Genomic DNA, 23,866 nt, shown 5'->3' with positions numbered 1-23,866 from the left:
TGCCCGCGGCACCTGGGCCGCCGCCTCCGTGGTCTCCCCACTTTGGTTACATAAAAATTGCCCGAAGGCAACTCCTGGGTCTTTTTCGCCGACTTGGGCCAAATTGGAAGTTGGTGGGACCCGACGCGGGCGGTGTGGGGGCGGGCCATTCTTGGCGACGCGGGAGACGGGGGTGCAAATGAAATTCCTCTTTTTTTTCGAACTGGAGTGTTGAGTCTTCTAGTGGGAGATGTGCATTTTCCTGTGTCTGTATCAACTGTTTAAAGAAGGTGCTTAATAAAGTCCCTTACTCCTGAGCTTTCTTGGATATTGTATTAGTAATCTCTTTACGTCCTTCCTTTAAAAAAAAAAAGATTGTTTTATGCGGTACAGAGTTTATAATTTGTAAAGTTGCCATATTTAGCAATTAAACACAGGACCCCCATTTAAATTGTCAGATAAACAAGGAATGCACTTTAAAAGTAGATTTCTCGCACACAGTAATGGGGGTTACTTATTCTAGGAATTATTCGTTGTTTATTGGAAATCCAAATGTAACTTAGCGATTTGTGGTTTGTGGTACACTGCATTTATACTTTTCGTAGCTTTCAGTTTTTAACAGTATCTTTACATGAATACTCCTTACTGGGAATTGATAACAGAAAACCTACATTCCTGTCTAGCTAAAAATTCGTTGAAAGACATTAGTTATTTAAGAAAGGGCATTAACTCTTCAGCCATTGGATTATAGGTACTAAAAATGACCTGGAAGTTGGAACCAGAAAGTTCACCTTGTCTTTCTTGCTACAGTTGCTTTTAAATGTTGTTAATTTTGTTTATCTGGCTGTTGATAAAATCCTAATCTGTCAGTATTTGTTAAACCCCACCCATCCCCATAGATAACCATCTGGTTCACTAGTGAGTGCTACTTTATTCTTGAGGTTTTTCTTGATCAACTAAATAAAATAGATCACCGACTATACCACCCATCCTTCTCTTTCTTATCCTTCCTATTTCCCAACTACTTACTACCACCTGGTACTTATTTACTTGACTATATTTGACTGTGTGCCCTCGTTGTAATTTTAAGTTTCATTTGGGTGGAAACATTTATCTGAGTTTTTTCATTGCTGTATCCTCAGCACCGAGGCAGGTTCCATAGACATGACAGGTACTCAGTAAATACTGTATTTGTACAATGAATGAATTGGTATGGAAAAAAAAGGGAATTACTAGCATAGCTCCCAAGAGAATGCTACTTACTGTCATATTATTTTAACATTTTATAATTAATACATAATATAGAAAATTATTGTTTCCCAACCTAGAACAGTACCTTTCATCATTTCCTACAGTTCTTCCTGTCATACACAGTGAGATTCTCCCACTTCATTCATGAACCTTTCTTAAAAACACCAACCTCCTTCAAACTCCCTTATAATTGGCAGTATTAAACCTTGTATTATTAAAGGTTATTTGTTTTATTGTCCTGACTTGCTTGTAAGCCTTTTTTTTTGAGCCCAAGGAAATAGATTATTTTATAGACCAACCTGTGTTGTGTTATGTGTGTGTGTGTGTGTATATATATATTTGTACATATAATATATGACATACAGTATGTATCATATATGTTTTAGCATGCTCCTATTTGAAGGTGTGTTCATTAATTGTGAGAATGAGATTCAGAAAGTCAATTATTTTATAAAAGTAAGTACTGGCACTCTTAGAACATTTTGGGGCAGTACTAAATATTTTTCTATGAACTGTTATATTACGTATAAGATATAGATAGGTATGTAAATTATCCATGCTAATGTTTGGTTTTATTTTAAAACATATTTGTTACATATTTTCCTTAGGAAGAGAAAAGAGCAAAGCTTGCAGAGGCTGCAGAAAGAAGACAGAAGGAGGTGAAACTAAAAATGAAATTTTACCTATTTAGAGAATTTGGTACTTTATTCTTGATAGATGTCTATGACTAGTAGTATTTATCCATTATCCATATCTATTAAATTTATATTTAAAGGTAATTATTTTTCAAAACGATCTCTGTGTTTCTATAGGCTACATCAATGCACTTGTATTATCTAATATATGAAAATTATTATACATATGTATTCTATGTGAGATGTCCCTTTAATGGCAGTATTCCCTGGGATAAAATGACCATGCCTTATAACACATTGACAGATATGAAATAAGTTTAGGAGAAAAATGTGTACAGTTTCAAAATACCAAATGAAAAAATGATAATATTTTTTACATAAAGCTGTTGTAGAAATAGTCTAATTCTTTGTTACCAAAATAGACCAATACCCCGCTTCCAAAGCAAAAAACAAACAGACAAAAAAATGCTTGGATACTAATTTTTATTGTTGTTTTTGTGCCCTTTAAATTTCTTAAAGGCTGCATCTCGGGGCATTTTGGATGCTCAGTCTGTGGAACAAAAGAGAAAGCGGAAGGAAAAAATAGAAAAACAAATCGCTACATCAGGGGCTCCACCTGAAGGTGGACTTAGAGTAAGTATTAAAATTTAGTTAAGATTTAAATTGACCTGGAATTTTAAAAAACTTAAGTAGCAATCCATTCAATAATGTTCTTTTGAAATGGCTTGCCAGAACATTATGAATTAATTTAAAAGCGTGAATAATACATTTACTTGGAATAGCTTTACTTCCTTTTTCCCAAAATTCAAATGGAGTTTTCCTGATTATCTTAATACTTTATATAATTAATACTAATCTTAAATGTGTAGAAAACTCAAATATTATGGAAAAGTAGAAAGGAGTCAAAATCACCCAAATTCAGTGTCATTTGAAACATCATTATTCGTTTCAACTTATACATCAATCCTACTAAATTCTGTTACACTATAAATTTGTTTTTGTAACCTACAATGTGTTTACTCAGTGATTTGATATTTTTGCTCTTCTCATTGTCACTCATACCATAGTTATGGAAATGTTAATTTGGGCAGTAGGGTGTACCCGAGTGAGTGTGACACATGCACCTCCCCATGTAACAATTGCAGCTCTTGTCACTGGAAATATAATGGTGGACAAATTAAACGAGGCCCTTGAACTTGGGGATCTTTGCAACCTATTAGGAGCATCTGGGTTTTATTTTACATGTTAAGACTTAGAAAAATAGGGTTCATATACCACTTATTTAGCCGATTCACTCAATTCAGTTTACTCTCAAAACTATATATAAATACATACATGTTTGTGGGGCAGGCAATTTAGGAGCATTCTAAGTGCAGATGTGATTCTGGCTCAGGAATGTCACATAGAGAGAAGATTTACCTGTGTTTTATAATTGTATGAGACTTGATCTAATTTCACTTTAGTGAAATTAAAACACTTTTTGATTGTTAACTTTATAAATGTATAAAGTAATTGGTTTCAATATTAAAGTAAATAGCCATGACCATTTTGCTTAGTTTTTTAATATACCCCTGACAATAGAATAGAATAAATTTAATATAAGGTAAAACAGTTGGGAGATAGAAGGTAAAATACTTTATGAAAAGTATAGATGCTTACTTTCAGTATTCTGTTGCGATAAAGATCTGTGTCATCAGTTTTACTTCATAGAGGTTTCTCAAAAACAATTTGTGAAAATTAAATTACAGGACTGATAATGATGCTGAGATTGATTTCATAGTAGAAAAAAAATGAATTACTGACTTAAAGCCACATACAATGTTATAAGAAAATGATACTTTATATTTCATCAGAATTAAGAAGGTACTTATTTTATAACTCCTCAGCTAACAAATTTAACATCAGCTCTTAAATTCTACGAAAGAAAGGGCTGTCTTAATTAGCCCTAAAGCTTCCATGCCCTGAAGCCTATAAATTAAACATAAATTAGGCTTTATACTGCTTCTGGTCCCCTCAGAAGAGCTCACAATGAAAAACATCCCAATGTGAATTTAGTACCTTTATTTCTTTGAATGTTGTTCTTACAGGAAATCTCTCTGGCTTCCCTAATGAAAATGGCCCTCAAGGCCATCAGACTGGGCAGTGGTGAGAAGATTTTCCCAGTAAAAGTGGCTCATTCTCATAAACCAACTACCGTTGCCACTGTCATTTCTCCATGGAATATTCCTAACCACTTCTGCCATCAACACACTGGCTTTAAGGGACATACTGCTTTCCCCTTGACCACATGCACGGCTCATCCAGAGTATTCCATTAAGGTCATAATGAAATGTAGGGGGCTCAAGGATAACAGAAGGGAAAATGCAAGGCAGAGAATAACTTTAATTCTCAATCCCTTTGGCCTAGAGTTCTTTAAGGACTGCTATCAGGCCTGTTGTTCAGGCTGGCCTGGAATGTCCTATAATGTAGACAGAGTCCTCCTGATCTGACCCGACTCCATGGTATGAGGAAAATGTTCTTTTCCTGTCTGCAAGCCCTCCACATAGTCGTCTCCTGTCTAGCTCTGCCTCTTCCCAGGATATTATTCAGCACTGTCCTTTGGGAAGGCAGCCTTATCTTAAGAAGTCAAGATGATGATGGCATCAGGATGCAGACTAGCATCAGTACAGGCTACACCGCTACAGGAGTAATGGCAGACCTCGAGTACAGTGGCTCTCAGCCCTGGCTGCACATTACAGTCTTAGGAGGAGCTTGCAAACAAGGCTGACAAAATCTCTGAGAGTGGGGTGTAGCCATCAGTACTGGTTTAAGCTCCCCAAGGTCATCTAATGTCAAACCAGATTGAGAATCGCTGCTCTAGTGTTTTTAACTCTAGTCCTAAGAGATAGATACATTGTGAAAAAGAGAGTCCCGTGCTAAAAAATTGTTTAAAATTCTGAATACTATATTGTATACAGTATCCCTTTCTTGAAAATTAAAAAGGATAATCAAGTCTCTAAGACGTTCTGCAATAAAGGAAAGCAAGTTTATTTGGAATAAACCTTAATTTTTTAAACATATATATAGCCCCAATAATAGATCTTCGATATACTTGGAAAATACTACCCAATAGACTTAAAATATCTCTGGTCCTATCCCAGCGGCTGTTTTAGAACTTATTATTGCGGATTTAATCAGAACAACAAGTGGAATAATTTCTCAACTCAAGCAAGGAAAAGACTGCCAAACCATTATTTAATAGTTTCTACCATTTCTTGGTTCTGTGCCTCAAACAAGAATTCCTTTATTTTCATTTTGTAACTTCATTGTTGTTTTTGATTGGTGGGTGTTTTTGTGGGGGTTTTTCCTTCACTGATTATTGGATATTTCGAATTTAGCTACCCATTAATTTGACCAGATATTTTTCTATTTTTAAATGATCATATATCTTCTTTCAGACACTGACTGCAAAGTGAAATTTTACTAAGCACTGCCATTAGTTTGCATTTGCATATCCCAGCAACTTTCAGCCTTTTTCATCTCATGGGACACAAACGAATTACTAAAATTCTGTGGCACATCAAAAAATACATTATATTTTTTGCCAATAAGACAAAAAAAAAGTATAATTTTGACTCATTCACACCAGATGGCTATTGTGTTGGCTGTTGTCATTTTTTTATTTGACAGTCTACGGGAAAAGAGGTCAGTGCCCCTGACTAAATAGTCAGGTATCATGTGTTTTAAAAATTCTCGTGGCACGCCTGTGTGCCGCAACACACTGGTTGAAAATCGCTGGCATATCCCATTCGTCCTCTCTTTGCCTGTTTCTTCACATATTACATGTTATTATGTAACCCTAAATAAAATTACTTTTCTCTGTATGTTTTTATTTTCTAGTGGACCGTTTCATAAAGGATAATATGAGTGAGAGTCTCCTGCCAGTAACTAGTATCTGCAATCAAGTGGACATCCTCCATTTAACTTACTCTCTTTGAATAAATGGAGATTTAGACTTTGTAATGTTAGTGCCATTAAACGCAGTGCTCTTTCAGTATGGAAATATTAAACATGCTTTTGATTTCCAGACTTAGAAAATGGCCAGAACTTTCATTGAATACTTGTTTTCCTACATTTGCTTCTTTTGCAAGAGGTGGATAATAGTTAAATTTAAATAGTGAATATATCTGCATCGCATGTGAAGATTTTGCATACATCTCAAATATTAAAATTTACAATTTCATTTTTCCTCCTAGCTATTTATAGTTGTGCTGCTTAGCCTTATATTTCCTTTTGTTTCATTATGTAATGAAGACTTTTGCTTAAACTGTATGGATTTAGTGCCTTTAAACTGATCATCAGGGAAAATCTTGAAAAATCATTTGAAGGGGTTATGTGAAGGAACACTGTAAATTTTTATAACTTACTATAATGAATATTTGTAGAAAAGATTTAATTTTTCCTAATTTATTTTTTACTTGTGTAGCTTTATAAACTTTAACAGATATTTCACATTATAATAATTATTTTGCTTGAGTTTAAAATTATATATTAGTGTGGTACCATCAGAGGGCAGTGATGTGCTATTGTACACTATTAAATTCAGCTCCGTGGAGATCTTTATAGTAACTGAATGAGTTAAACTAAGAATCTAGATGATCATACTGACTGGCAATGTATTTGTCCAGATTTCATAGATGTTTGTATTCTTTTGTATTTATTAAAAAGTGGTCATAAGATTTATACAGATAAGCATTTGCCAAGACAAATATAAATGTATGAAAGATAAACGTGTAAGTACTGTATTTTAAAAGGACTACTTTAAACATAAAAATATTATGAGGTAATTCTGTATGATGCATAGTTATAAACTTTGTAGGTTTCTATTACTAACATGAGTTTTATAGCATTTTTTAAAATATTTGATTGACTTCAGAGAAGAAGGGAGAGAGACACATCAATGATGAGAGAGAATCCTTGATCGGCTGTCTCCTGTATGCCCCCTACTGGGGATGGAGCCCGAAACCAGGGCATGTGCCCTGACAGGGAATCAAACTGATCTGGTTCATAGGTTGATGCCCAACCACTGAGTCACACCAGCTAGGCACATTTTTGTTTTTTGAATATTTCTGTTTAATATATAATGAGCTAAAATAGAAGAATCACTGTATATTTTAATGAGCTATTGTGGTCGCTAACTCTTTTGGATGGCAATACTGTAACCTGAGTACTATAGTAGAATCTTCGGCTACTGTCAATAGGGACTAAATACACTGAGTGGCCAGATTATTATGACCACCCCATCAGTACAATGAAGTGAATTAGTTATGCAAATAATAATAATAATAATAATAATAAAACCTTGAGAGTATTTGCTTAGGAAGTTTTCAATATTCAGTATTTTTGGAAGTGTCAATGAAGTACTGATGGGGTGGTCATAATAATCTGGCCACTCATTGTAGACCAGCTCATTTGATTTATAGAAAGAAAACAGCCCCTGTCTCGCTCATCCCTACCGTAAGACTTGTGTTATATTGCAATATATTGTGTATGTTAATTTTAATGAGTTTGAACTATAATATAGGTCTCTTGACTACTCATTGGAAAAACTACCTTTTCTATTATGGCATGAAGTATTTCATGATATCCATGCAAACATATAGTTAGGCTCAATTCTCTTCATCTCTTGGAGTATTAGTGGTGTTTTTGTTCATAAAGGATAGTGAAATCATTGAGTTGCATTTTAGAAATAAAATTTTGACTTTATGAACATGATTAACTTTTCCAAGGCCGAAAGGAAAAAGGATCATTAACAGCTGAATGGATGTAGAACTAGACGTATCGTCCTTGGACTGTGCAAATCCTTCCATCTGTTTTAATACAGAAAGAACAATTTTATCTTGCACTACATCCAAAAGAATTACCACTTGGGTTAGTGTAAACAAAAGGTCTACATCTAGGGGATACTGCCCTATTTCCAAATACCACGCTTACTTAACTGTTGAACCACACATGATAGGCTGGTATATTGCTTTATGGAACAGTGGGATGTCCTGCTCCAGCCAACCATGACCTGCCTTCATGGCTTCCCCAAACCACCTAAGTTACATGGGCTAAGGGGTGATACTCAAATGTTAGGAATAGTGTCACAAAGGGGAAGGGAAAGGGGGAGACTAAATGCCTGATGGGAAACCTGACTAAATTACTACTAAAGAAAATTTGTACACACACGTACAGATGCAGCCACGTACAGGGCATCTCCCTCATAAAGTTATGCATCACTTCCTAATGAAAACCGTATTTTGGAGCCAATTTACCATAATTCATAGTTTAAATAGGGAAACATAATGCTTAATATGGCATCCAAACACCCCAACCAAATTAGTAAAATGTAAATGTAATAGTAAAATGCATATGTAACTATTGTGTTAAAATGTAAAATGCCTGAATCACTGCTTTCTTATTCTAGTCATCGAACTATTTATATTAGTATGGCTGGTAACAAAAAGTTGTGTATTACATGGCCTCTTTGTTGACAGTGCATGATTTTTAAAGCATCTATATGTGAGGGACACTTGTTTTGCCGATTGCATTTTCCCACACAATTTTTTTTTATAAATTCTGTATTGCCATATAGGATTATAAATATACATTTTTCCCATATAAAAATTGGCCTTGGCTCTCTCTGTTTAACAAAATTTTATCTCACTACATCTTAAATAATTAGAACTTGGGTTAGTGGTTAGGTTAACTTCAGCGATGCTTTCATCTCTTTGGGATTCATGAGAACAGAGCTAAGAGTCGTTTGGTGTGTTCATACAATCCCTGAATTATAAGTAGGCATGTTTCTTCTCCAATACTCAAAAAAGGAAATATTATTAGTCTCCTCTTTCCTTAGAGAAATAATACTGTAAGAGGGTCCAGCTATCATCCTTGGTGTACCCCGGGAGCATTTGGCATAAAACTTGAATTTTCTTTTTCTCTTCCAATAGTTCAACTTGTTTATTTGCTGAAGAATCATGCTATGCCCTTAGAACAGTGGTTCTCAACCTTGGCTGCACATTAGAATCAACTGGGAATCTCTTTAAAATCCTGGAGGATGAGGCCCAGAAATCAGAATTTTAAAAAGATTCCCAGGTGATTCTAATGTGCAGCCAAGGTTGAGAACCACTGCCTTAGAAGAAAGAGTAACTTGTCAATTTTAATTGGAATAATAACTTCTGCATAACTAAATCAGTAAGAGGTCAGTAGATATGCATGCCCATCTGTGTTGAGGTTTGAAGTGTATTTCCTTCAACATCTCCAAGCAAGCATCTCAGATTCCCATGACTACTGTATGTGCTTTAAGTTGGCTCAAATGTGGTACTGTGGCCATTTTCCTTAATTTTCTCAAAAGCCACTGACAGGCATTTGTATATATAGCAGACTGAAAAAATACTGATTTCACAGAGATGTTTTTGTCCCAACAACTCAAACCCTTTAAATTTCTCATATGACATGGCTTTTTATTGTCTTGTTCTCCCTCTTCTAGATATGCATCATCTTGCAAATCTTGCCTCCAAATATGATCGTTGTGGTTTAAGAACTGAATGTTCATCAATCACTTGACCTGGATATGATATTTTTATTATATCCTGAATTGCATTGTCTCTTCTTGTAGCACCATACTTGAGTTGTGTAGTTTTGAGTTAATGTCTTCCAGCCATAAAAACAGGTTTGAGCAATCTGTTGTAAGTACTTCAAACTTATCTCAAATGGAACTAATTAGTTCTACACAGAAACTGGCTCTCTGTAGGCTATTGCTTGGAATCTATTTCATCCCATAAGTCAGAAGTCAAGGAGTTATCCTAAACTCCTCAATCTACCTAGTAACTCCTAAGGTACCATTTACTCATTCTAAATTTTTTAGTTGGAGATTAGAACTATTTAGCATAGGTTTTAAAAAGAATATAAAGTGTCTCATGTAGAAAATTCCTACACAAGATAAAATTCCTACGCAAGATAAAATGAGTAAAGCAAGTTTGCAGAATACTAAATATATGAAGGTCAATTCTATTTCTATTTGAAAGTTAAAATAATCTGAAAATTAATATTATTCCAATCGTAATATCAAATAGGATAAAATATTTAGGAAAAACAGTAAAAGATCTGAACTAAAAACTACAAAATGTTGCTGAAATAATTTTTTTTATGACAAACGGTGAGACATTGCATGTTCACAGACTGGGAGAATCAATATTGTCAAGAGGGCAATTCTCAAATTGCTCAATGAATTCAATGCAAAATCCCAGCAAGGTTTTTCAGGGAAAATGACAAGATGATCCTAAGATTTATATGGAGATTGAGCATGTATAATAGCCAAAACAAATTTGAAAAAAAGAACAGTAATTTTCAGTAGGGAGTCAGTAAGAGCCATCTGCATTTGGCCATTTCCTTCTGAATGTGGTCTCATTGTCCATATTCCTGGTGTCAAGTGCCATCCAGCTAGCAGCTAGACCCCAATGTCATTTGTCACCCTGTTCTTGGTGACACTTAAATGATGTGATATAGGCAGGAAGAATAATGCCACTCTCCCCCAAACATGTTCACATCCTAATCCCTGGAATCTGGGGAGCATGTTACATTACATGGCAAAAGGTATTTTGCAGATGTGCTTCAGTTAATGATCATAACATGGGGAAATGATATCGGATTAGGTGATCGCATGGATCCTTAAAAGCAGAGAACCTTTCCAACCTCTGGTCAAAAAGATGTAAACAAAGAAGCATCATTGTGGGATTCTATTGTTTGCTCTGAAGACAGGAAGGGGGACCTGAGCCAAGGAAATCAGGCAGCCTCTGGAAGGTAGAAAAGGCAAAGAAATGGATTCTCTCTTCAGAAAGGAACACAGTCCTCTGACACCGTGGTAGCCCAAGGAGACCCTCTCATACTCTGACTGCAGTACTGTAACAATACATTTGTGGTGTTAACATCAGAAAACAAAATTCATGAAGAGATTAATAGTTTAGTTAACCTAGATATTTTTAACTAAACAAAATTATTTTTAATTATTAAAAATATGTTTACAGGAAAAATTTAAGCACAGGAGAAAGTTTTGATGGAAATACTGTTGCCAGTTACTATACAGGGAAATTCAGTGTTAGTTTAGTAACATAAAAATCCTATCACTCAATATCTGTTTTTTGAGAGAGTACAATTGTTCACTGTTCCAAGGTGATTTCATTTCCTACAAAACTTTAATTTTTTTTTTCCCCCCAGGATTACTACCACTTCCAGCAGCACCAAATTACACTATGCCTGTTAACTTCCATATTGTGTCCTAATATAAGGTGACACGAAAATTTGCCTTTGGGTGGTGGACACACAGTGCAATATGCAGATCTTGTAACAAAGAAACCACACCTGAAACCTATATGTTCATGTTGACCAATGTCACCCCAATCAATTTAATATTTTTTTAAAAAAACACACAAAACAACTTCCCTACTAACAGGTTGTGTCTGCTTTGATTAAATTGGTCATCTGGCAGACAGATACTTCCTCCCTGACTTTCTGGAGAAAAAAATTAAAAAGTGGGCGTTTGTTGTTGAAAAATGAGGAAATGACATTAACTCCGACTATATATACTCAAGGTAGCAGCACTTGAGGGGCCACCTATGGAAAAACCTAGACTCCGCTCCCGCGGTTCTCAACCTGTGGGTCTCGACTCCTTTGGGGGTCGAACGACCCTTTCACAGGGGTCACCTAAATACATCCTGCATATCAGATATTTACATTACGATTCATAACAGTAGCAAAATTACAGTTACGAAGTAGCAACGAAAATAATTTTATGGTTGGGGGTCACCACAACATGAGGAATTGTATTAAAGGGTCGCGGCATTAGGAAGGTTGAGAACCACTGGCTTAGACGAACACACACCATCATTCAGTGGCCCACAGTACAGGAAGTACCAACTAACTAAAATTTGACTTTTCCTTTAACTCTCAGGGAAAGATGCCATTTGAAGATTATCTTCATTTCCGAATGAAGCATTGATATTGAGACATATTTTTTTTCAATTTATCTCTTTAATTCTTGAATCAGCAAGGACAATATTTTGCTGTTTATGGGTACAAAACAGCCCTGTCCTGGGTGTACAAGGGTATACATAAGTCTGTAACATGATTAGCTACAGTGAATTGACTTTACTAGATAACATAGCAAAGTAGGATTAACTAAAGATATATTTTAGTAAGAATGCTTTCAAATAACATGAAGTCAATGAACATTTGACTGTACAATTTACTCTGTCAAAATATAAATGTATGTCAGCTTATGTGTGTGAATGACACTGTCAGCCTCAACACAGCCATGTTTCTTAGGAATGTGTGGGGCAATTCATAAGCGGTTCTCTAGTGGGTGTACTGAAAACTTCCAAAAGTACCCCAGATACTTGGTCATGGTAAGGGATAAACTTTAAGGCAATCTTCCAAGTGAATGTAAACTTTTCTAAAGTGGCCTTTCCAGTAAAGTTTTACTGTTGTGAATACTCTGTACTTACTGATAGTGCTGTTGGATGTTTTTAGTAGCACATTATCACACTAATTGTCACTTGTTAAAAATCTGGCAGTTAAAAAAAAATGTCTGGGGTGCTTTTACTCTGTAGACATAAAGCAGGCACTTTCTGTTTTATCTAGAAATCCTAAAAAAAAAATTTTTTCTTCTTCTAATAACAGGTTGTTGTTTTTTACCTCTAGCTAGATTTGTATTTCTAAATACTGTATTCGCCTGTTGAGAATAACTTGCCTCCAGTTTGTCTAATCTAAATCTGAGTTTAGAATGCCTTTTCATAGGTCATTTTCTACAGAAGCATTAAAATAAATAGTGCTACTCTGTGAACCTTTTCCAATATGATGACACTTTCCTGTGGGTGACACCTTTTTCCAAAGTAATTTTCAGAGCATGTGAACTAAACTGACTACCCTGGAGAAGTGGATACAGGCCATTCTGAGAGTCCCCTTGTCCTGACCAACTAGTTTCACTTAATCTCCTTCTTAGCCTTATAGTTGGCAGAGACCACCAGGTAATTATCTGGATTCATGTCCTTAAGGGTTGGAGATTTGCTCTGGATGGGGGACGTTTTGCCATCCACACGGGAGATCTGCAGCATCCGGCAGGGGTCGTGTTTCAACAAATACCCCGCGAACGTTTCCCATCCTCCTCCCACGCGGACCATGACGTGTTTGTTGTGCAGCATCTGAAATGAAAGGAGAGCAAGCGTGTTACATTCCGAGCGTTCTTACAGTATCTCGAGTCAACTTTCAGCTCTAAGTGTTGTGACTGCGTTTGGTCTGTCTTGTTTTTCACGCCCGGTTGTCTATCTGCTCGGGGACGCACAGCGTCTGACTTAGCGAACCGTTTATGAAAGAGGCTTCGTTTATGCCACGCGAGTGGGTCCCGGGTCCACATCCCAGAAGCCAGGCTCGCCCGGCATTGTGAATGGGTCTGTGTCCAATCCCTGGATTGGTTTAATGTGTCAGGAGGCGTTTCTCTGACACCTGATATTCCATTACAGGCCCATCTCTGCCCCCCTTTCCTGCTGCTGCCTCAGATAAGTGCTTCTATTCTCCCCACCAGGGTATCCGCCTTGGACCCGGGACTTAGAAGATTACGGAAATGTCTGCTATTGAATATAACACTAATAATCACACAAATATTTGATGCCAAATAGAACTGCAAATGCACTCAGGAAAACAGAAGTCTTCCAAGGCAAGATGTTATTGAATTGGCCAAACATGTTTGTTTTCCTCTACTCTTATGCTTCCTTATTACTTTAGAATACATCTTTTTAAGAAGACTTACCTTCAGGGCAAGGCGGCACCATCACCAGACCCTGCTGACCCTGTCCCCGGCCCACAATGTTGTGAAGACATACTGGCCATGTAATCTTGGGGATCTGGGAAGTTGTTCTCATTGTAGGAACTATACGTTCTATTTAAATCTGTGTGTCAACTTGCGATCCGGACAGCTTTTCTCAGAGTATGTCTTGGTCTTTTCTCCTCCCTTTATTGGAAAGACCTGTGCAATTTTCTTGTGAATGTTACCGACTGTGTAGCATGAAAGTGAAATGTTTAGCTGACTTTTTAAAGTGGAAAATGCCAGTTCAGCACCCATTATCCCTAAAATTGATGTTCTATGTCTTTGACTCCCTTCAAGCTGGGGATCACTTGTGTTCATTTACTGCTTCCATCCACTTGTTGAGGATCTGGTGAAAGTTTTGAAATCTTTCTGTGTGCCCATACCCACCAAGTCCTGCATGTGTGCTTAGGGGTTTCACAGAGCCCAGAAATCCATCCACGGACTCAAGCTAAGAAATCCCAAGTCGTGGTTGGCATGAAGCTGTTTTCAAAATCAAATAACAAACGTGCTGAGTGTCAATAATTAAAACTATTAGACTCATGAGAGTTACATCAAGTAGGACCATAGGTTATTCCCATTTAGAATATTGGAATTTTAGAATAGACAAGTCTTAGGGAACACATTCTAGCTAAGAGTTTTTAAATTTATTTTAGCATCAGATACTACATGTTAAACAAAATTTCATGGGAGTCCCTGAAATATAAAGCAGGTACAAGGAGTCAGGATTTGGCTTTTAACTATTTTGCCTCCCCTGGTACAGTCCACAGCATCATGTTTTTGTTTTGTTTTGTTTTGTTTCAGATGAAGACACTGAGGCCAAGATCTTTTATGTGATTTGCTTTGAATAGGACCCAGGTTTCCTGACTTCCAGTCTAGTGCTCTTGCCACAACAGATCCTCCGTATATATAAAATTCCTCAGGGCTTAACTAGGCTGTCCTATTCCCAGTCCCACAAGTTCCTGTGTGTGCCTGTACTGCCTGCTTCCAAAACTTGGGAGTTGCTGGAACAAAGGCTGGTGTCAAAATCCTACTTTGACCCTTCCTCCCACTGTTCTCGGAAAGTGGCTTTGCCTATTGCTGAATTGCTGGCATCTCTTAGCCCTGAAAATTACAGTTAGAATTGCCTCTAAACATCTTTGGCAGAATGACCAAGTTCATTTCAGTGTGAGGCTATTTCAACCAGAAGAATCATTTTTAAACAATTAGTTAACAACTTTGAAAAACAGTAAAAGAAATGTTTAAGTGCAAACTCTCTTTGCAGAATCTAGTGAATCCATAGGCCCAAGCAAAGTGGATCCAACATGAAACAGTCATACTGAAGTGCATAATATAGGAATTAAATGTCTGACCACCTCCTCTTCCATATCCTTCCTGTAGAAAATCAGCAACCTATAATTTGCTAAGAAAGTCAGTGGACCAGTGGGCAACAGTTTCAAGCCTGGGAATAAGGACCATTGGGGTTCATAGACCTGTAGAAGTACCCTGCCTTTTCTTGGTATGTGGTCAGTCTCAAGAAAAAAATGTAACACCCACTTTCATCTCCCTAAACAAAACCCCTCTTGTTTAACCTAAAAGCAAATCAACATGCTATAAACCAGATCTCTGTCAATCTTTTCTCCCTCCCCACCAGTGCTTGCCTACAAAACCCTAATCTTGGATCAAGTATAGAAATTGTCCTTCTAAACCAGAGGCCAGCTGCTGAGCTCTGTCGAAGAACTCTTTCCAACTCCAGGGCCAATTGCAATTAATTTTCTTTCTGTTTTACTTGGCTCCATGTCCTATTCCTCTCTTCTTCTCACCCTTCCTCTCTCCATTGTCATCCATCTTCTGATGGCTTCACCTTTATTAGGCCTGGCTTCCTCTCTCTTGGCACCTTCACTGGCTATTTTACTTCATTCTACATTTATCCTTTCCTCCACCTTTCTAATTAAAGAAAAAAATGTCTTTCTGCCCAAGGTCAATTCCTCCCCCTACATCACCGTTCCCGTTGCCACTCATGCAGAACCTTGCTGCATGGAACATCCCCTCTCTCTTCTCGCTGTCCAATTTATTATATAATGGTCCATAACCTTCAGGAAGTAAACATATTCAAGCCTCTCCCACTCGTGTCCAAAGCAAAACTCTCCTCCTTCCACCCCATCTACTCTGTTCTCATGCTTTCTCTCCTTACATCTGATATTCCTGATAGCTCAGTTTTCACTCAGTGTCACCACTTATAACTTGCTATTCACTGTCCAACCCACAGTAGGCTTTGCTTCTGCCCCTAACCTCAACTGACTGCACTGGGAAAAGGAACCAGGTGGCTTCTAGAATTATCAACTCTAATAGATGTTCCTCAATCCTTATAATTTTTGATCACTCAAGTAAGCTCTCTGATAGTATCCACCATTCCTTGAATCTCCCTACTCCTTTACTCTCTCTGACAGGACTCTCTGCCCTGGATCTCCTGCTACCTAGCTATCTGATTGTCCTCCCTCTGCCTCTTTCATAGGTGCGATTTCTGCTATTTTTAAGTTCTGCTGCTCTAAAGGATCCTGAAGGATTTACCCATTCTCCATGACTTTTCTCATTCTATTTGCAACCTTATGGTTTTCACTACCCAACCTACTCTTGTTTCCAAATTATAACTTTAGCCCCTGCCTCTTCCCTGAGAATCAAAATGCAAAGACATCCCTGTCCATCACCTCACACTGGAAGGTCCCTCAAGCCTTTGCTAATAAGGTTGATGGCATGGGCATCTCTGTAATGAGTCAGAAACCAAACACATTCATTTCCTTCCTAAACATTTCTCAGGGTATTTGCTACCATTGCTACTGTTTCATTCAGTGCCTCACCTTTTCCCTGTAAATGCTACTGTAAATGCCTGACTGCCTCGAGCCTTCCCCTCTCTTGATCCACTTATTAATTTACTACCAAAAAGAATTCCTTAAAATGCAAAATTGATTGTCTCCTGCCTAAATACCTTCACTGGCTCCCTCTCTCTAGTAGGCTGAGATTTAGTTCCCTTTATTTGCATACATTATTCTCCATGACCAGCCCTGAAACCTCAACTGCCCTGCCTTGAGCTCTGGGACCCATGAATTCTTTCAGTTTTCTGTGCCCGGAAAACATACTCTTTCTTTTGGCACATTTTCCACATCTGCCCTAACTGTGGACTTTCTGCTTTGTTCTCCCTATTTACCATGACCACAAACCTCCCCAATTCAAACATCACCTCCACCTGAAAAATCTATGATCACACCTCTCACCAGGGAAGTACTCCTGACTGTATTCTGTTTAGTTTACACCTGATTTTATTGTTTCACTCCTTCTACCATATTGCAATTGCTACTTTACCTGTATGCCCCCTTTAATAATGTGTGGGCTCTCTGAAGAGAGTGGTGGCGTATTTCTCATTTTGGGAATCTCATGTATGGGCGCTCAGAACAGTGTCAATACTGCAATCATATAGTAGTCCTTTCCGGGTATATTGCCACAGGCTCTACTTTGGTATATCACTATCAGTATTACTTCCATTTTGTGAAAAATGGATGCTCTTGGGAGAATAGCTGATGCTCTTATATAGCTTGTGCAAGTTCACTCAGCAAATCAGGGCAGAACTGGTTCATTATTACCATGCCCAGTTATTCTGTTAAACTCCTAGATTTGGTTTTTCATGTCTGTCTGCTTAATTACTTACTCGTGATAATTCATCACAGGCAGGGGATGGAACATCAATGTCAGAAATAGTCATAAGTAGCTTAAGCAGACTAAATGCTCATGTAAAATGATTTCTAGTGTTTAGGTTCTAGGAAACCCTAACTAAACATTGAATTGAATTTCAGAAGATTATCCCCTAGCGGCCCTAATTATTTCAGAAATAAGCATGTGTCAAGTAATGACAGGATATATTTTGCCAGGTATCTGTTGGCATAAGCAAGACTGGGCTTTGATTCTCTGATGAGGGTATATCTACGGCTCTTTTATTTTTGATGCTTCACAATGTTGAACAATTTTGTGTTCTTCCTTCCAAAACATAACTCCTCTTGACCCCAGGAGCATCAATGCACATGTCAATTGGGTATTTAATATTGATTTTCTATGCTGCTGTTGGTTGCATTTCTTCTTGAGTAAAGAAAAATAAGTTAGAGTTGTTATAAATCTTCCCCAGTGCATGTCGCAAACAGTGTTTTTTGTACGTTAGGTCTATTCTGACGGTTACTATTTTTTACAATCGGCCTCATTTCTCACTATGCCCCTGATCCCAACAAAGGGAAAGAGATTCCTGCAGATGACAACATTTCTTAGTATGGAAGGAGGAACGGGACACAATAATAAAAATCTTGCCTCAGTATTTCTCCCATTGGCCTTAATGGTGTTCTGTAAGCAGATCTGGGTTGTTACAAACTTTGCAAGCATTTTCTTTTTTGATGTCTCTCAGTCACATTACTTGCCCCCAGAGAAAAGAATCTATCTGCCTCAATGTTATGTTGCTGTTTTTTTAGTAATTTTTTTCAGTAATGGGAAGAAGCTTTCCCATTCTTATCAAACACATTTTGTTTAATGACTTGGACCTATACTAATGCTTAATTATGTGTAGTTTTCAAAGAAGGCCTCTTCCTATGTGCCAGCAAAAGGGAACCTTTTTCCCTCAAATGACATAGAGTCGTAATATTAGAGAACATACTAAGTGCCAGGTAACCCACGAATATGCCTTGGGGAAAAAAAAAGAACATTAAAAAACACACACAACATTGAGGTCATTGGCAATACTCTCCTTTCACAGATGTACAAACAGACAGAGAAAGGGTCACAGAGGGGGTTCCCCAGAGCCAGGCTAGAAATCACATCTGCTTTATTCCCAACCAAATACTTGGATTTATGATTGAACTGTACTAATCCAAAAAGTATTACTTTAAAATGAACTCAATACTTAAAGGTGGGTAAATCTCTTACTATACTGACCCAGCAGTGGTTTGCAACCTCAGATCAGCCCTACCTTTGTCTTAACTAGATTTAATGCACAATTGGTTAGGCTAGTATGTGTTGACCTAAAGCCTGCTTTCTAGTACCACCTTTTAATCTTATCTTCCTGACATTATAAGATAAAAACTGTCTCATAACCAACAAGTGCTATAGCTCACCCAGGTACTTAATTCAAAGAAAAAAAAATGGGTTGAAAAGAAATGTTAATTCTCCCATATCAATTTAGAACATAATAAGAAAATTTAAAAGGTGTAGAAGTGGTTAATCAATAGCTCCTTATAAGTCTGATGTCACTGTGGTATCGGGGGTCAGTACTCTGGCTCTCATATATGACAACAGGATTTCAGAAAAGAGATGTTTTCCCGCTTAATTATGGAGCTTGGAGAGACAGAGTAGAATCACATTATGTAGAGTAGATACTAAGAGCTTAAAGCAAGAAAAAATAGGTCTTTTTCTTCTCTTGGGAAAATTAATTAGTCTTTAGAAACAAATACATCAACTTCATTTTTTGTTGACGAGGCATAGCCAATATTTATAGAGATCACAGACTATCCTAGGTTTTACTAAACAAAAAGAAACAAATACATTTGTCTCACAGAACAGCCAGAAACTACTGTGGATTTATTGGTAATGCATTTGATTTTTGAAGTGATCAAGCTGTATACCTCTATGCTATTCAAGCTAAATGCTTCATGCTACTATCTGGTAGCTTTCCTTCATTAATTCCCCAGCAGAGACCTGCTTGCATGTTCACATCTGTCCTAAATCATAATCCCTGTGAAATGCTTCAGGTGTCAGGACAACACTGACAAATCTGTTTCATTCTGATTCCAATCTTATGTCGGTGACCTTGAAAACAGAGACAAGCAGGAGTATCTGCCGAGTGCTCTGAATACCAATGTCCTTAGACCCTGAGGATGTAAAGCTTTCCAGCGGGTGCCCTCGTGGTCTCTCACTCTCCACTGATTCACCCTGTAGTCCAGGGCCCGAGTGGTCTTTCTACAGGGACGATCTGATCATGCCACTGCCATGGCTAAACACCGTGAGTGGTTCTCTGCAGAGTTTCTCGGCTATTTTTATCTCCAACCCACCCGAGGAATAGGACTCTATCCCCACAAGAAGTCAAAGATTCTGGGAGATCAGTATTGTGTATGTGTTGGGACTGGGTGGAATCTGTACCTCCAGGTTAGGGCAAAAGCATACATAATTTGGAGAAACAATCCACCAGCAAACCTGATACCCCTCACCTACCTCTGTCCCACCAACCCCCTTGAGAACAACTGTGTGACAAACCAGGCATTTCATGGCCCAGCTAGAATTCCTTCCCCACCTGATTTCTCTCTATGCCAGAATGACCACATACAACTGTGCAGGTTGTGCACTGCACACCTGTGCAGCTATACTGTGCCCTTCTTGTCTGTGCCCATGCCACCCTCCAAAGTACCTACCCCATAAATATTCTGAATTCTTTGGAATCCCCTGAAAGTGTTATGCTTTTCTGCATGCAGAAAAATGCTCCTCATTCACCAGGTGAATTCAAATGAAGTCCCTTCCTTTGGCCATTTAACAAATATTTATTTGTTAAGTGCCAGGCAAGGTTATTCCTTGTGATATGTCATCCCCAGAGGGCCCAGCACGGTGCCAAGTAAACAATGGGCACTCATTAAATATTTGCTAAATGAGTGAATGAACAAAGTTAACACTTACTAATGCTTCACCCAGGCATCAATGCCTTTATGAAATACTAGAGGCCCAGTGCACGAAATTTGTGCACTGGTAGGGTCACTAGGGGCTGCTGGCTGCCAGCCGGGTGCTCCCTCCCTTCCCCCAGCAGTAGCCTCCCTCCTTCTGGGGCCTCCCTCCATTCCCTGAGCCGGCCCCACCCCTGGTTAAACTCCTGGAGGAACTCCAGGTCAAGGGGACAATTTGCATACTATGCTTTTATTATATAGGACTTTTGTACTCTCTAACCTTTAGATTGCCTTCTTTGAACCTTGTGAATTTCCTGCAAAGTGCCTTTAATACTTTGTTGCCTTATTTACTTGTCTATCTTTCTCTAATTCCCTGTGACCTCCCGAAAGGGTGGCATGGTTTGCATACCTGTCAACAATTACAATATGTGATAAGTAGCAGACATTGCATATTTTTGGAAACTATTGTTTAGAGAATTGCTTGAAAGATAGCTTTTAGGTCAAAGAATGAATGAATCACATAAAAAAGAAAAAGGGAAAGTCGTTGGCGAATCAATTTTTAAAAAATGGACAGGAGTCTTGGCTGGGTAGCTCAGTTGGTTAGAGCGTCATTCCCATATGCCAAGGTTGCAGGTTTGAACTCCAGTCAGGGCACATCTAGGAATTAACCAATGAATCCATGAATGGGTGGAAAAACAAATGGATGTTTCTCCCTCTTTCAAGTTAATCAATAATTTTTTTAAGTGGATAGGAAAGAGAAAAAGGAGAAGAGGGAAGGGAGGAAAGAGGAAGAATGAATCCAGAATTAATTAATGATACTATCCTCTTGGTGAACTTCTTCACAAATACTCATTACACCTGGCATTTTTTAAAATATCGCTCACTATAGTGACAAATTACTTAGTAAAAATTTCACCCCCTCCCTTTTATCTTTTAATTCATAAGTGTTTGGTACACTCAGCACAACTCCAGCTCTCATTAAGTCCTTTCCCACTTAGCGGACCACAATGGCTCACATTTCTGCCCACTCTGTTAACCAGTCTCCAGCCAGCCATCCTTTCAAGAGACAACCATCTCTGACACGGATTGCCTAGAAGAGATATCCTACCTTAATTTAGATCAGTTCAGCCTCCTGGGATATCATATGCTTCCTAATACCTCCTTGTCAACCCTGTTCGGTGTGTTTTTACAAGCCATCATAACTTGAGTGAAAATATTGTTTTTAGAATGCAGGCATCTGCTCTCCAGAGAACGAGTGTTAAATTAATTTATAGGACAACAGACTCTGTCACCATCTAATATTATGCTAAAATGGCATATGTTCAACATTGGGCAACTGAGAATTCAGCTCTCTGCCTGCGGGACCCTGCCACACGGAGGAGTAAGATGGCAGGTGTTCCATCTCTGGTTTGCCATGTTGAAAGCCTGATACCTGCATTTTTCAGGTAAGTGATCAGGTTACCTGTTCCCGGGGCAACTGAGGCTCTGTTAACCACAGCTGACCTGTGCATACTCATTTGTCATCATCTCTAGTTATTTGAAATGATAAAGGGTTAAATATTACTAAAATAAATAATATTTTGGAATTATTGCTTTACTGTTCATAAAGCATGTTTCATATCTACTGTCTCATTTTTATTTCCCTAACAGTCCTTATATAATGATGCCTTTTTCTTAGATAAGGCTTCTGAGGGATGGCTTAACAGTAAGCATTTGTTTTCCCTTTACCAGACTGCCTAAATATGGTTCCTACTAACTAGTTGTACAACTCTGAGACATTTAGTTAATCTCTCTATGCCTCAGTTTCTCATCTGTAAAATGATTATAACAATTCCTTCTTCCTAGAGTTGTTTGGACAAAGATATCAATATATATAAGCATGTAGCAAAACTTCCTGGCACATGATACTCAATAGTAGCCGGCCATTGTTGTTATTATTATTAAAACAATAATATTGTTGTTGTGATGATGATAGGCTTCTTATATATTTTATTTAATTATTGGAGCAACTTTTAAGTGGTTTGCATTATTATCTACATTGACATATGAGAAACTGGTAGCTCAGAAAAATTAAGAAAATTTCCCAAGATCACTTACCTAGGAACTGACAATATTTAGATTTGAATCTGATTCTCTCTGACTTAAAGACAATACTTATTACTACTTAACTATACCTGCTAAAGGAGCTTTGCCAGGGATCCTGGTTGTCTTGAGTTCCATGGTTGTCTTCTCATGGATAACACTTATTTTCTTGGGAATGCATTTTGACATTTTTATGATGTCACCATTGCTGATCATATTGCCCAGCCTGCACATACCCCAGCCACAGGTCAAAGAAAATGTTTAATAAATGCTTGGAAGAATATATCTGAATTTGAACCTGATTGATTCACCCAAACAAAAAAAGATGTTGAAGGAATCATATAGGGGAGAGATCCCTGACAGTCTGCAAAGTACTTTCTCTTGTCTCATGTCATTTTGTTCTCACCCCTGCTCAGTACTATTCCCATTGCACAAATGGAGAAATAGGCTTAAAGAGTTTGAGTGGCTCACGAACACAGAGCAAAGAACACAGATTTACTCTTCTGATTCCCGGTTTTGTCATGTGTTGTCTTTAGTAATAACACATACATTAGGGCAAATGTAATCTTCAAACTCTCGTTTGAAGGGTGAACTACTACTAAAGGACCATAAGTGGTAATACCCAACCTCCCAACTGGAACAGGGCTTTGAGTCAGAGATCTTCTGGCTACTGAAGTTGGTCAGAAAAAAAATGTCTGGGCTGTTTTGTTGTTTCCTTCTGAGGAAGTTCACTTCCCAGTCTCATTGAAGACTAATGACTCTTAGTAGCTTCTTTCTGGAAGCAAACATGAGAAGAGGCTAACGAAAGACTGTAAGGATTGACTGGCAAGAGTGCCATTTGCATCTGCTTGGAAACGTATGTAGGAGCCCCTGATTCCAACAGCGGGTTAGTTCTCACCTACTGTGGTGTAAGGCCCCCATTTCCCCAGCCCTGCGCCAAATAAAATGAAGGTGCCTCACCACAATCTAACTACCTATGGCATCACTTCAGACAGGGAAGGCAAAGTTATAAATATTTCATAGAACACTCAGCACAGTGAGAGCAATGAGGTGGAAGAGGCTGGTGCTGGCAGGAACAGCTGCCCAGAAGAAGGATTTGTAGCTGGTCTGATGGAAACTAGAATTCATCCACCCCCAACACGTAGTAACTATTCAGGAAGGAAAGCTGGGATCTGAGGGGCAATGGAAACCCATTCCTTCCACTCATCAAACGTTTGTCTGATTCCGTCTGCACTTCCATTCTCTCTTTTACACACTGATGCCAAAACCCAACAGACAGGAATCAGCCCTCAGGGAGCCACATGTTATTTTGTGATGATACACGCCAGCGATTTCCAACCTGTGTCGTCTTGGGTCCTGAAAAGTAACAATATTGTCTGTAA

At 38.0% G+C, this 23,866-nt stretch overlaps 2 protein-coding genes across 2 annotated transcripts in view; one reads left to right on the top strand and one right to left on the bottom strand.

Moving 5' to 3' along the window:
- Positions 1–182: 182 nt before the first annotated feature.
- On the top strand, positions 183–5,937 carry SVIP (small VCP/p97-interacting protein; the record flags this gene model as incomplete). The annotated part of the gene is made up of 4 exons (XM_014546576.1): positions 183–269; positions 1,839–1,889; positions 2,385–2,498; positions 5,745–5,937. Coding segments are annotated over 4 exons (267 nt in total), but the record flags the coding sequence as incomplete, so codon positions are not given.
- Positions 5,938–11,914: 5,977 nt separating this feature from the next.
- The window catches only part of LOC102262508 (growth arrest-specific protein 2), a 72,454-nt gene continuing 60,502 nt past the window's right edge, over positions 11,915–23,866 (bottom strand). Inside the window, exon 6 of the mRNA XM_005874801.2 lies at positions 11,915–13,084. Within this exon, the coding sequence (XP_005874863.1) occupies positions 12,866–13,084 (219 nt within the window). The 3' untranslated portion in view covers positions 11,915–12,865. The remainder of the gene's footprint in view (positions 13,085–23,866) is intronic.

The sequence above is a fragment of the Myotis brandtii genome, unplaced genomic scaffold (genome assembly GCF_000412655.1).
Source record: "Myotis brandtii unplaced genomic scaffold, ASM41265v1 scaffold451, whole genome shotgun sequence".
Lineage (NCBI taxonomy): Eukaryota > Metazoa > Chordata > Mammalia > Chiroptera > Vespertilionidae > Myotis > Myotis brandtii.
Note: the sequence above shows the minus strand (reverse complement) of the source record. Positions and strands in the feature narration are given on the sequence as shown.